General features: G+C 38.1%; 1 protein-coding gene across 5 annotated transcripts in view; it reads right to left on the bottom strand.

Annotated features, from left to right (window-relative positions):
• MYO5A (myosin VA) overlaps positions 1-13,660 on the bottom strand; it is a 201,194-nt gene that overhangs the window by 68,206 nt on the left and 119,328 nt on the right. For all 5 annotated transcript variants that reach the window (XM_070377911.1, XM_070377910.1, XM_070377909.1 and 2 more), the window contains exons 12-16: positions 12,334-12,474; positions 9,705-9,830; positions 8,366-8,449; positions 2,460-2,621; positions 1,187-1,284 (exon numbers count right to left, since the gene is read on the bottom strand). In XM_070377911.1, coding sequence (XP_070234012.1) covers positions 1,187-1,284; positions 2,460-2,621; positions 8,366-8,449; positions 9,705-9,830; positions 12,334-12,474 — 611 coding nt within the window. The remainder of the gene's footprint in view (positions 1-1,186; positions 1,285-2,459; positions 2,622-8,365; positions 8,450-9,704; positions 9,831-12,333; positions 12,475-13,660) is intronic.

Genomic DNA, 13,660 nt, shown 5'->3' on the forward strand with positions numbered 1-13,660 from the left:
TTTGAGAAATGCCCTGCAGTCTAAGGCAGAATCTCCAGCGGGCAGGAGTGGCAGGAGCATAGTTCAGGAGCATGCACAAGGTGCAGAGTGGGAGTTATTACAGTGTTTGGGAAGGGTGCCTTATCTTTGACCCACAAATTCCTGTTCTAGAAATACAGTAGTCTAAGGAGATATTCAGGCAGGCAAATATACAGAAATGTTTGGGAAAAGATGTTTATCATAGCCAAGGAATAACCCAAATGGCCATCAACAGGGAATAACTTAAATAAATGATGGTATGTCTCTATAATGGGGTATGACGTAGCCTTAAAGTGGTGATAACGATTTGTATTTATAAACATGGAAAACACTCACAATTTATTAAGTTGAAAGTGAAGTAAAACAGCAGTTACAGCATGATTCCTTCTCTCTTATTAATGTGTCTCTCTCTCTTTCACAGAAACACACACAGAGCAGGGAAGGACTGATAAAGATCTATGTCAATTAATACTTATTACCTCTCTAGGTATAATGAAATGCTTTTTCATTTACTTTTATACTGTTTTATATTTCCTGAAAATTGTTTTTACAATGTGCATGAATTACCTTCAAAATTAGAGAAATATTTCTGTTTTGGAAAAAACTTCCTCTCATGTATGATATTGATGGAGGACAAGATGCATGGTAAAAAGCAGACTCCTCTGATGCTTTCAACAGTTGAAAAGCAGCAGGGATGACTGTGAGCCTTTGCTAAAGCAACCTTATCTCACCCAGCTCTGGTTTTAACTGAAGCCCAAATTAACCAAAAAGGTCTTAAACTGAAGTAAATTCAAAATAGAAAGTAGAACTAGAAATGTGTGGTTGACCTCAAATGTTTAAAATTGTCATAAGGCCAGCTGCTAATTTGTTCTCACTTTTTTCGGGGTTGGGGGGGTGGTCTACACTGCATGGCCTGTGGATCTTAGTTCCCTGACCAAGAACTGAATCCAGGCCCCAACAAGTGGGAGCATGGAGTCTTGGCCACTGGACCACCAGGGAAGTCCCTGTTCTCAAACTCTTAAAAGGGAACAAAAACTGAAAAAAATTCTATTAACTATTCCTTCTACAAGACATGAAGATTTACTCACGTATTTTTTTCCCAGCTGCCGGTTTGACAATCCTTACGAGATATGGATTCTTTTAAATTCAGCAGTTGAGAAATACTTACGTGAATGGGAACTTGAAGTCGTTAGGCTTGATACAGCGCACATAGTGAGGGGTAGTGGCATTCAGGGTCTCCATAAGCAGGTGGAGGGAGTTTCGGAACTGCATAAAAAAGAGCAGAAAGGTGCATCAAGGTTTGTCAGAGTCAAAGATGACATAAAACAACCTAAACTTTTCTTCTAATGGCGCTAGTGGAGATGACTTGGCCGCCTGTGAGCCTGACCAGCCCCAGGTAGTAGAGCTGCTAGGGATTTCGGTTCAAATTTCCTTAAACCCTAGCATTCACATGCTTACTCTGTGACATTCTTAATTTTCCCTCTCCCCCAGACCCTTTAAAATAGACTTTATTTTCTTAGAGTGGTTTAAGGCTTACAGCAAAGTCAGACAGAAGACACAGTAACTTCCCACATACCCTCTGCCCTGGCACAGGCGTGGCCTCCCCATCATCAACTTTCCCCACCACAGTGGTATATTTGTTACAGCTGATGAACCTATTTGGACACATCATCATTATTATTATATTAGAGTTCACTCTTCCACACACATTCCGCCCCCCCACACTTTTAATATAAATTTCTGTGGCTTTCTGGTGTACACTCAAAACTTTGACTAAAAATACAACCTTGCTTTAAGGATATTAAGGTCCTTTAATCATGTATAGTGGGAATTTTGCTGTACAATACTGAAAAAAGTAGCAGATGACTTCAAAAAAGGATAGGAAATGAGGGGGAGAATCTGAGAGTACAGCCAGGCTGGGGTTACCTTTCGGGACACGGGATGATACTGAGGGCTGTGGGCCCGTGTCGGGCCCTGCTTCTTGTCTCCTCCGGCAAACAAACTGACTGGCACTCAGTCTCCTGCCCAAGGCTGAGCCCTTATTCGGGCACAAAGCTTGTGTGCCATGTTTCCCCCGACCCCGGGTGCACAAGACATCAGAAATGAGGGGGCGGGGTTCCTGGGCTGAAGGAGTTGTACAACTCTAGAGAGGAAACAGCCAGAGACCAAAACAAAGGCAGCAGTGGTTTGTGAGGGAAGATAAGCACTAGAAGAACTAAAATGTAGAAAAAATTATTTTGGGCAAAGCTTCTGCAGCCACGAGTCTATGATATGAGAGGAGAAGTATGGAGGAATGAATGGACAGAGTTCCACATTCTCAGAGTGAGCACTCCAGCCTCTTGTCACCTGAGGACCCCACCTGGGAGGCTGACAAAAGAAGACCCGAGGCTCCAGTTGAGCCAGAGGGAAGCAGCACCGCAGCGGCGGCTCCCTGAACTCACCTGGTGCCCCACTGTTTTCTTGTGCTCTTTGGCCGTCTGGCCTGGTCTGCCTTTGGTGGGCTTTGAAAGGGTGCGGGTGAGAGGCGTGCGCCCTGAAGAGGTGGCTGAGGTTGGGCTGATGACCTTCTCATCGTCTTGAAATAATTCTGGTAGCATCTTAAACTGAGTCAGAAACAGTAAAAGGAAATCACACTCTAAACTCAAACTCAAATGGAAATCTTTACAGAAACATTAGGATGATTTGCAATCCATAGTGATTCCCTTCCTTAAGTAACTCCTTTCAGAGTCACATTCCAGAAATAATCAATATCTGTGGTAGGAGTCAAAAATATGAGCAGAAGGGACATAAGTGCTACAGAAATATAAGTGGAAAATGCAATAATTCTACAACCTTTTGGGGGAAAACGAAATCAAAACTGCTCCTCTGAGATCTGAAATCTTAATCCATGGGAAATGCCCTCTAAACATTTTACTGGTTTTAAATGATAACTATTTTATGAGCAAAAGACTAACTGAAAGTCCTATCTTATCACCTCAGTTCCACAAAATGTTCCATCTTCGTGCTTCGTTTATCTACACACCAATTCAAATGGTGAGCACCAGCTAAAAGCATTACAATTGGGAAGGGTGTCAAGAACTAGTTCTACAATATAAGATTTTAAAAAAATCATGAATTAATAATTTTTAGAAAGTAGTTTGGATTATAGGAAAAAGAGTAAAGCTTTGCATTTGTTTTCAAAGGATTTATAACTTAACTGCATAATTCCTGTAATCAATTTTGTGTTCTATCAGGATAGCGAAAAGAAAGACTATTAAAAGATCTGATAGTTAATAAATGGATGGAGAGTATAAGTTAAAGTGGTTGGAAAAAAAATTTATGGAACAAAAGAGACTTCAAACTAATCAACAAGAATGTTTTGATATATGTACATATCTTTACAATAGTGATACATTCCATAGACATAAAATAAATCCTTCTTATAAGTCAAAGTATAATTGCAATAACCAATTATTTATCTAATAATCTCAGAGTATCTCCAGAAGAAATAATTTTCTTAAGAGAATTCTTTCATTACACAACAAAATCAGTTAATTTTGTTTGCTACAATGTGTATATTAACTATAAGGATAATTTAGGATATAATTCATGATGTATATAACAAATTGTTATACATGACATACCAATAATGGCTGTTTGCTACACAAATGAATGTATCCTTTGATTTACAGAGTTCATATAGCTTGGTTGGCTACAAAGTAGGGGAGGGGGGAATGTTTTACCATTATATTGTATTACAAAGGGGAAAAATAAGAGTTCCTAATAGATTTGATCTGAAAACTCAGCATGGAGTTAAGATGTTAAGTTACTTGATAATAGGCCAAGTACTCTGGAATCTACCCATACTGTTCTATCATTCACAAGTAAATTGCTAGCTCTACATTAGCACTCCCTACCTAAATTTGTTTTGTCTCTTTTGTGTACAATGTAATAGAGCTGGTTTGAAATATCATATTCACCACTGGTGCTACAATTTAACAAATATCTACAATATCTACCAGAAAACTGCTCAATGTTTAGAGTTCAGAATATACACACACACATGTATATGCATAAGTTTTGTGTCCTCTTTACACAAATTATGAATTTAAAATTCTCTACATTGAGTTTCCATTTCTAATAAGTACATTTTATATTGTCATATTAGAAACTACTCTATGATTTCTTCTTTAGGCAGCATTCCTGCCTCCTCATGGCCATTTTTCTCAGACTTTTTTCCTGGTTCTTCCTCAGGCCAGTCTCCAGAGTTGAAAGCCTTATTCTCTACTATTTTTACCTACTTGTTCTCCCTAAGCAATCTTATCCAGTACTATCTTGCTCTAGTGCCATCTTGCTCTAAACACTATGAATTTATATGACCTACTCTGACTTTCCTTCTGACCTGCTGACGTACATTTCCAACTTCCTATATGATATGTCCACTTGACTACTTAAGTGCCATCTCAGGCAAAACATGTCCAAGACAGAACTTTTATTTTAATTGAAGCATAGCTGATCCACAATGTCATGCTAATTTCCACTAAAAGCAAAGTGACTCAGTTATACATAGATACATGTTGTTCTTTTTTCATATTCTCTCCCATTATGGTTTATCATAGGATATTGAATACAGTTCCCTGTGCTGCAAGGGTAGGACCTTGTTGCTAATCCACTCTATATATAATAGCTTCTATCTGCTAACTCCAACCTCCTACCCCACCCCTCCCCCAACCCATTCCCCCTGGGCAACCGAAAGTCTGTTTTCCATCTCCATGAGTCCAAGACATAACTCTTTTGACTCATTCTCTCAAAGCCTGATCTTTTATGTCTTCACCTCAGTAAGTGGCCTCATTATTCATCCAGCATTGAGGCCCAAAACACAGAAATAATCTTCAATTTCTCCCCTTTTCTCACTCTCCATACTCAAACCATCAACAAGACCTGTCAACTCTCCCCACAAAGAAATGATAAGCTATTTCCACTGCTATAACTTCAGTATCTTAATCCACTCTCTCTCCCAAGGATTATTACTCCCCATTTCCAGCTTCCCCCATATCTCCACACAATAGCATACCATCCCCCATATGAAAACTGTCCAAACTTTCCAAAGCAACAGGAATAAAATCCATACTCTTTACCATTGTTGTTGTTGTTCAGTTGCTAAGTTGTGCCCAACTCTTTGCGATCCCATGAACTGTAGCACACCACAGGCTCCGTGGGGTTCTCCAGGCAAGCATATTGGAGTGGGTTGCCATTTCCTTCTCCAACTCTTTACCATACTTGCCTCCAAAAAGTGGCCTCTCTCTACCCATCCTACACATTCTACTCACCTACCACCATCTACTCACTCCAGCCACACTGGCCTTCCTCATGGATCTCAAACCAACCAGTTTATACAGTCTCAGCACTCCTCACCCTATTGACTGAGGATTCCAACTTTATTTGAAGAGAGAAAGGCAGAGAAACAGACAGTTGGATATATAAGCAGGTAGATATGCCTGGACATTCCATCTTGTTTCTTTGATCTGTCTATACTTAAGACAGGAATCTGAATAATTTAAGGCTGAACTTATATGTCTATGAAGCAGTATTAAAAAAGACAGAAGCATCCAAGTAACTGCTTCATGAAGATGTGGGAAATCGTCTCAGTAGCAGCACCATTGTTCACTAAGCTTTTTATACATGAAGCACTGCTCTGAAAGCTTAATACAACCTATTTAATCTTCATAACAACACTTGAAAGAAGATACTATCATGATTCTATTTTACAGATGAGAGATTTGCAGCATAAACTCAGTAGATGAACTGTGCTTCCCCTCATCAATTAGCAACACTGAGAGCAGAGGTTACAATTCTTTTTCATGGTATTTGGTACAGTTGCAATTTAATAGTATTTAGTCAAGTCCCAATTTATGTGTTTCTTGATACCTGATGTGGCAACAGAAGATATTTTTATGGTGGGAAAATATAAATTAAGACACCTTCTTGGAATTATTTGTTCTAGCTCAATTAAAATAAATAAATTTATATTAAAAAAAAAAAAAAAGACACCTTCTGTTAAGTTGACAATTTTGGCCAGAAGCTGCAAAATTACAGGAAAAAAAAGAAGACAAAACACATACACCCACAAACAGAACCCCACACCATATGACCACAAATATAAAGCACATAACACAAATATTGATCGTCTCAAGTTAGTAGTTCCAAGAGTACAAATCGACAGTAGGTTACACTTACTTCTTATCAGATACAGAAAAAGTAAAATATAAAGTTCATGCCCTTGGGTTGGGTTTTTTCTGCTGACTGGGAGCAGTGGATGTACATCTCACACCACCTCTATCCCAACTGCAACAGTGCTGTAGAGACTGACTGTGCTGCGCTAAGTCGCTTCAGTTGTGTCCAACTCTTTGCAACCCTATGGACTACAGCCCACCAGGTTTCTCTATCCAGTTCTCTAGGCAAGAACACTGAGAAGATGCCCTTCTCCAGGGGATCTTCCCAACCCAGGGATCGAACCCATGTCTCTTATGTCTCCTGCATTGGCTGGAGGGTTCTTTACCACTAGTGCCACCTGGGAAACCCCATGGAGACTGGAAGTCACTCCAAATGATTCCTCAGAGTGCAGAGCTACTTTCTGGAAATTAAGGATTCACTAGCCAATCAGAAAAGTTCAGAATAAAGTCACAAAAGATTATGGATGCCTGGGGAATAAGAATTGATGAATGCTCTGTGTAAGCTAAGTTATTTAGAGTAGTACCATTAGAATTCCATGGTTTTTCACTTTGCCAACAAAGATCTGTATAGTCAAAGTTATGGTTTTTCCTGTAGTCATGTACGGATATGAGAGTTGGACCATAAAGAAGGCTGAGCACCAAAGAATTGATGCTTTTGAACCATGGAGCTGGAGAAGACTCCTGAGAGTCTCTTGGACTGCAAGGAGATCAAACCAGTCAATCCCAAAGAAAATCAACCCTGAATATTCATTGGAAGAACTGACACTGAAGCTAAAGCTCAGATACTCTGACTACCTGATGCAAAGAGCAGACTTGTTGGAAAAGACTCTGATGCTGGAAAAGATTGAGGGCAGGAGGAGAGGGGGTGACAGAGGATGAGATGGTTGGATGTCATCATCAACTCAACAGACATGAGTTTGAGCAAACTCCAGGACATAGTGAAGGCCAGGGAGGCCTGTGTGCTGCAGTCCATGGGGTTGTGAAGAGTTGGACCTGACTGTTTTTGAACAACAACAAAAACTAAACAACATCAATGATTGGCACTGTGAGAGTATTTTCTCTTACACATCATTCCTATGAGTTATAAAGCATTAATATTCAGGGCTTACAAGGATAAGTGAAAAACTGACTTTTCCTACAGGTACTTAAGACTATAGACTCATCATTTTCTGAGGGTTAAAACTATAATTTGGTCCTTATATGATCTTTCTATTGAAAGTAAAAGTTTTTATTCCAAAAACAAGAATCAAAATGTTCATATAACATTCCATTGAAGTTAAAGGACTTTCTTAGAAAAAAACAGAACCTGCTGGTCAGAAATCTGCAAGAATTCACATGAATATTTTTAATCTTTCATTGAATACTTGAATATCTACTCTGTTAAACTAAGTAACCAAGTAACTAACTTCCTGGTTTGCTCCCTGTAGGATGGACGTGAGCTGTGCTCCCCTCCCAACGCTTTCCTGATGAGAGTCAGAGGGTGGAGGTTGGGATCGACCTCATAATCAACCTCAGATACACATCACAGTTTGTTACAATCTGGAATATTGTTTTCCTACTAGAATACAGTGTTTCTGGTATCTAAGCCTAAGAAGAATAATTTCAAAGTGCTTCGGACCACATCTGAAATTGCACTCAGTGATCCAGAGGTCAGTTTTTACCTGGATGGAGTGCTTAAGGCCATGTTTCTGGTGCATCCCTTCAAAATGACATAGCAAACCCCAAAAACCATCAATTTTCTCTCACGGTATCTCACAAAGGCACAAGAGAGCCTGGAACTGCTGTGAGGCAATAATTTCACATAAAATACCATTGCATCGTGGTTAAAAATGCAGACTGTCAGCTCAACAGCCTGAGTTTTAATTTGGCTTGGAAAATGACTAGCTACAAAGTTTCTGTGCCTCAGTTCTCTCCTCTGTAAAATGGGAGCAGTGATAATATCACCTCATCATAGGATTAGATGAATTAACATTTGTAAGGCATTTAAAATGCTACATGACACATCTATTTGATAAATTAAATCGACAGCAGGGCTGATTCTGTTAGAAAAATTATAATACGTTAAAAAGCTAATGCTTAAGTCATGAACATTTTAATGAATATATCCTAATTGGAGAAAGCCTATACAAGGTTACCTTGCTTGATTTAAGAACTTTAATTTGTTCTTCAAAAACGGTGTCTTTATTCTTTTCCAGAAAGCCTTCACACTGGTATTCCACCTGAAAACACATTGGAAAGTCTCCTTAGTTAATAAAAGCTTTGAATAGATACAATTTATCATCAACAACAAAAATAAGTATTAGGCCCAGGCCATATGATGGGCTCTCAGTGAAGTGTTATTAGTTTTATTCTAAGAAACTAGTATCATTCTTGGTAAGAAGCATGTTAACTCTAGAGTAAAACTCTCAAATACTGCTTTTCCTACAGAACAATGGCAGTGGTGATTAAATGTGATCTAAAAGATGATCCCAATTCATGCGTAGCTTCATAAGAAGCTGTTCTTCTTCATAACAGCTTCATAAGCCCCCCAAGGCCAACCACTGTATCTCTTCCAAACCTGGTTCACCTTTCCATAGGGGAAAGTCTCCTTTGGGGAAGAAGAGACTGAAGAGAGAGAGAGGATCAGAAGGAACAAACAGCTATCTGGCAGAAAGCTGAAGTGATGATCACGGACAGAGGTGGAGGCTGGGTAAATACCGTATGAGCTGGTAGGAGGACTACATGAGACTGGACTCTCCCTGTTCCTAAAAGACTTCAGCTATCTACCACTCAAGGGTCCCCAGCCTGTACTACAAAGCCCTTAGATGGCCCTGAAGCCATCCAAAGATCTCCAGCTAGACGTAGGACAGATTCTGAAAACCCTCAGTTCCTGACAGGGACCATGGGAAGCTTACCAGACGCCTACCCCACAACCTCCTTGAAATATAAACTAGTGTCACAGCTCCAGATGTTCTGAGTAGACTCTAGAACCTCTGAAGCAGCAGGTCTGCATGCCTTATTAGCAGGGACCCACTCAATCAATCTCAGAGGGCCACAATCGTCCACAGATTTCTTTTCTGAAACCTCTGGGGTCACTATCCAGAATCTTTAAGTAGATCTGAAGCAGCAATCTGTAATCAAACATATTAATATTTCTACACTGAAATATATAAATATCCACCTAACTGGGATAAATAAAGACTATAAATAACCTCATGTTACTTCAGGTCAAAGATCAGGTTTAGCCACTAAATGAATTATGAAAATACTTGTGTATTTCAGAGTTTCCTGGATTTCAGAATTATAGATACACTTATTTCATAATATAATTCCATTTAGGTTAAACCAATAAGCCAACAATTAAGCTTACTTTTCCTAAAATGAGCTAAAGAATGAAAGCTCAGCAAAGAAAAAACTGCTATCTATCAACTATTGATTTTTTTCCTCTTTGAACTTAAGTATTCAAATAGAAAAGAGATAATAAAGCTTCCTTACTTTGTCAGCAAAATGCTGGATGATGAAAGCTTTGTTTGATAGGCGGGGCTTCTCAAATAGTGCACATTTGTTCAAATGTGTGTTGTACAATTTTTGAGCCCAAGTGTCATCTGTACCTTTAGGCATCTACATTCAGAAAAAAAGAGTAAGAAAACAAGGTGAATATTGTTATGGGATTCTTCTGATGCATCACCCAAAATGTCGTGTTTTGACTTTGCCTAACAACTTTAACATCCAATTCAGGAACTCATTCCTTTCACGTTTCTCTCTGAGAGGTCCCAAATCAATGATTGGTGTGTGTGTGTAATTTTTCAGGTGAGAATACTAAAGTGGGTTGCCATTTCCTACTCCAGGGGGTCTTTCTGACCCAGGGATCAAACTTAAGATTCTTGGGTCTCTTGCATTGGCAGGCAGATTCTTTACCACTAGCGCCACCTGGGAACGAAAAGCAATGACTGAGACCTGCCCATGGGTGACTCAGCCCAAGCTTTGAGTAACTCAATCTGCCTGGACATCAAATAAATACTCAATATACTTTTATAGCAATGAAAGCCTCACAAATGAAAGATGACATACCATGATTATCATATATTTCAAACAATTTGTTAAATAAAGATAACATTTGCATATAGTAGATTATTTATATAATTCAGAAAGGTATAAAACAGAGAATAGTCTCCTCTCACTATTTCCACCAACTGCTTTATCTGTCTTTAAAGGCATGGATACAAATAGTATCATTCTATAAACTCCTTGCATTTTTAAAGATTTTTATTTTTTTAAATTAAGGAAGTATGATAACACATTTATAGGAGATTTGAAAAATATAGAACAAGGTTACATATAGTTCCACTATATATTACAAGTATTTTTTTAAGTAGATAAATTAAGATTTTTAGTTGGAGTTTCAATATAAAATCTTCAAAAATTAATAGAATGAATATACAGAGAAGTAGAAGATCTACTAGATCTGAAAAGCTCTGTGAACCAATTCAACATAATTAAGATTTATACAATTTTTATACAACAGTAGGATACAAATTCTATCCAAGTTCCCATAGACTGTAAGCAAGGAGACACTGGGACATATCCAGGGGTATAAAAGAAGTTGCAAAAATTTCAAGGTCTAAAGGTATTGAAATTAAACGGAGTCTGTTCTCTTATCACTGTGGAATTATGTTAGAAATCAGTATCAAAAGATATTTAAAAATAACCCACATATTTTCATGTGCAATGTGACATTTGCCAAGAGGGATCCTCAACTTAGCCATCCTTGTATTTTTCCTTCTTCTTCTTAGTAATAGTATTCTTGTATTTATGCCTACTAGGTTGTTACTGATTTTTTGTTATTATGAAAACTGCCACAATGGCTCCTTTTAAACAAAAACTTTGGATTCTTTTGTAAGTATATTCATAGGGTAAACTCTCAGCATTTCTACTTCTGGTTCAAAAGGTATGTGTATTTAAAATCTTGATAAATATTCCTCAAAAATATGTTCTACTAACTTTTGTCCTTCATCAAGAGTATATATGCAATAAATACTAATTTGGTATTATCAAATTTAAACTCACTTGATAGGTAAAAAGCTGTGTCCTATTTTTGTTTTGATTTATGTTTTATTTAATTTCAAGTGAAACTGAGCACCTTTACATGTATTCTTTTTGTTTATTGAGGTATAGTTGATGTGCAGTATTATATTAGTTTCAGTACAACATAGTGATTCAGTATTTCTATAGACTGTACTCCATGTGAAGTTACTATAAAACTCTGACTATATTCCCTGTGCTGTACATTACATCCTTGTATCTTGTTTATTTTATAGCTAGTAGTTTGTTCCTCTTAATCCTGCCTTCACCTATCTTGCCCTTCTCACCAACATCTCCACAATGGTAACCACTAGTTTGTTCTCTAGTATCCAGGAGGCTCTTTTTGTTTTGTTACATTCATTTGTCCGTTTTATTTTTTTAGATTTTACATATAAGTGAAAACATACAGTATTTGTCTTTGCATTCTTAATGTTGTAGGAAATCTAGATGCTTAGGAAGATCAGTGCATATGAACTTGTAACTTATGACATATAAACTAAAGAACAATGAAGGGAAAGGATAGGTTGTTTGTCTAGAATCACTCATCAGTGAAGCCAGGGATCCAATATTTTTTCCACATGCTGCATCTTCAAATATTAAAACTAAAACTCTTTACCTACCATATATATAAGTAATAAAGAACAACTAGTCAAGTTTAAAATTATAGATATTTAGAACTATTATTCAAAATACCTTTTGTACAATTTCTTACATTTCCTGAACTATATCATACCATTGAACAAAAGTACCAAATATAAGCATATCAATGACAAAGGTGGCTAAAATTGGTAGTTGCTGTATCTAATGCCAGTTTTTCACATAACTTAGAATCAGCTGAAAAGGGAGGGGAGATTCTCCTAGTCTCAACCATATTTTGAACGCTTTGGAGCTAGTGATCCTTCAGAATGCCAGTTAGGGTAACCCCACTCGTTGCCACTGTGGCACTTCACGTATACTAGTGAGTCCCTGCTTAAACCTACTTACCCATTTTACCTCAACGCACAATTCTGATGTATTAAACACATCAGAAAATCATACTTACCTTGCATTCCTCATCCAGCAAATCTAGAATGCCCAGTTTAGATTCTATAAGATTAATGCAAGGCTGATTATCATAAAAATCTATGAGTGTCCATGGAATTTGTTCTTTCATATATTCTTCTTGTTCTAATTTGAAAACGTGCTGAAATGAAAAAGAAAAAAACTGGCATTACTACATCACTGTCATAAATGTTAGTCAATAACATGCATAAAACAAAAGTTGAGACAGTCAGTGGCTTCTAGCAGCAATCTTGGAGAAACGTGATTTACAGGCAGAGAGCAGTATAAGAAAGCAAATAGAAACCACACATGGAAAAACCTCAGCTACCTAGGATTTTTGGCAAACAAGAAAATCTAGGTATGTGAATATTTAAATAGCTGATAAATGTGGCAGCTTTTGATTTTTTGATATGTATATATCCAAAACCACACTATGTACTTTTTGGCCCCTTAAATTATCTCACAGTGTTGCTAACCATATGGGCATAGAAATGCCTTAGCTGGCCTTGAACAACCTGCAGAGAGGATGCCCTCCAGACTACTGAAACATTCTGGGTGATGCTTACAGCATGACAAAGTAATTCTTTTAAGGGACCATGGTGTTGAAGTTCATGTGCCTCAGAATTAGATAACAGTTGGTTTTTTGTGTCTGCCTTGATTATCCTCCACAGCCAGGGAATCTATGGCTCACTTTTCTGGCTTCTACATCCAATTCTGCCAGCAGCTGCAACCACTACAAACACATTACTATTTCTGCTAAATGCTTCAGCCACTGCTTCTCATCTCCATCCACTCACTTAAGCACAAATATGTATTGACTGTCTACCATGTCCCAGTCACTACACACCATTAGCAAAATAGACACAGACAGCCCTAAGAGACTTTGAAGACTAGTGGGGAAAACAGACAGAAATCAATCACAAGAAACAGAATTACAAACTGTAATAATGTTCCAGAGAAAAATAATGGCCAGCTATGAGCTCAGGAGTTCCTAACTAATTTGGAACACGGTAGCAAGAGAAGGCTTCCTTGAGGAAGGGCTGTGTGACCTGAGGTCTGCAGTGAAAGGTAGTTAGGTTGGTCTAGGAAGGAAGGGCAACAGAAGCACTGCATTGAGCTGACCAGCCAACGGAGCCAACCCACAAATTCTAGTTTCTATAGGTGCTAATGACCTTTACTCACTTCTTCCTGCAGGGTTCTGCTTTCCTTTCTTGTCTCCTTTGTCACACTGGTTCTCTCACATGTCCTGCAGCTTTTCTGGGAAGATTATCCCTCGGTGGCTATTACCAGACAACACATATTTCTTAGAACCCAAACCCCCATGAAAC

This window comes from Bos mutus, chromosome 10 (assembly GCF_027580195.1).
Source record: "Bos mutus isolate GX-2022 chromosome 10, NWIPB_WYAK_1.1, whole genome shotgun sequence".
NCBI lineage: Eukaryota > Metazoa > Chordata > Mammalia > Artiodactyla > Bovidae > Bos > Bos mutus.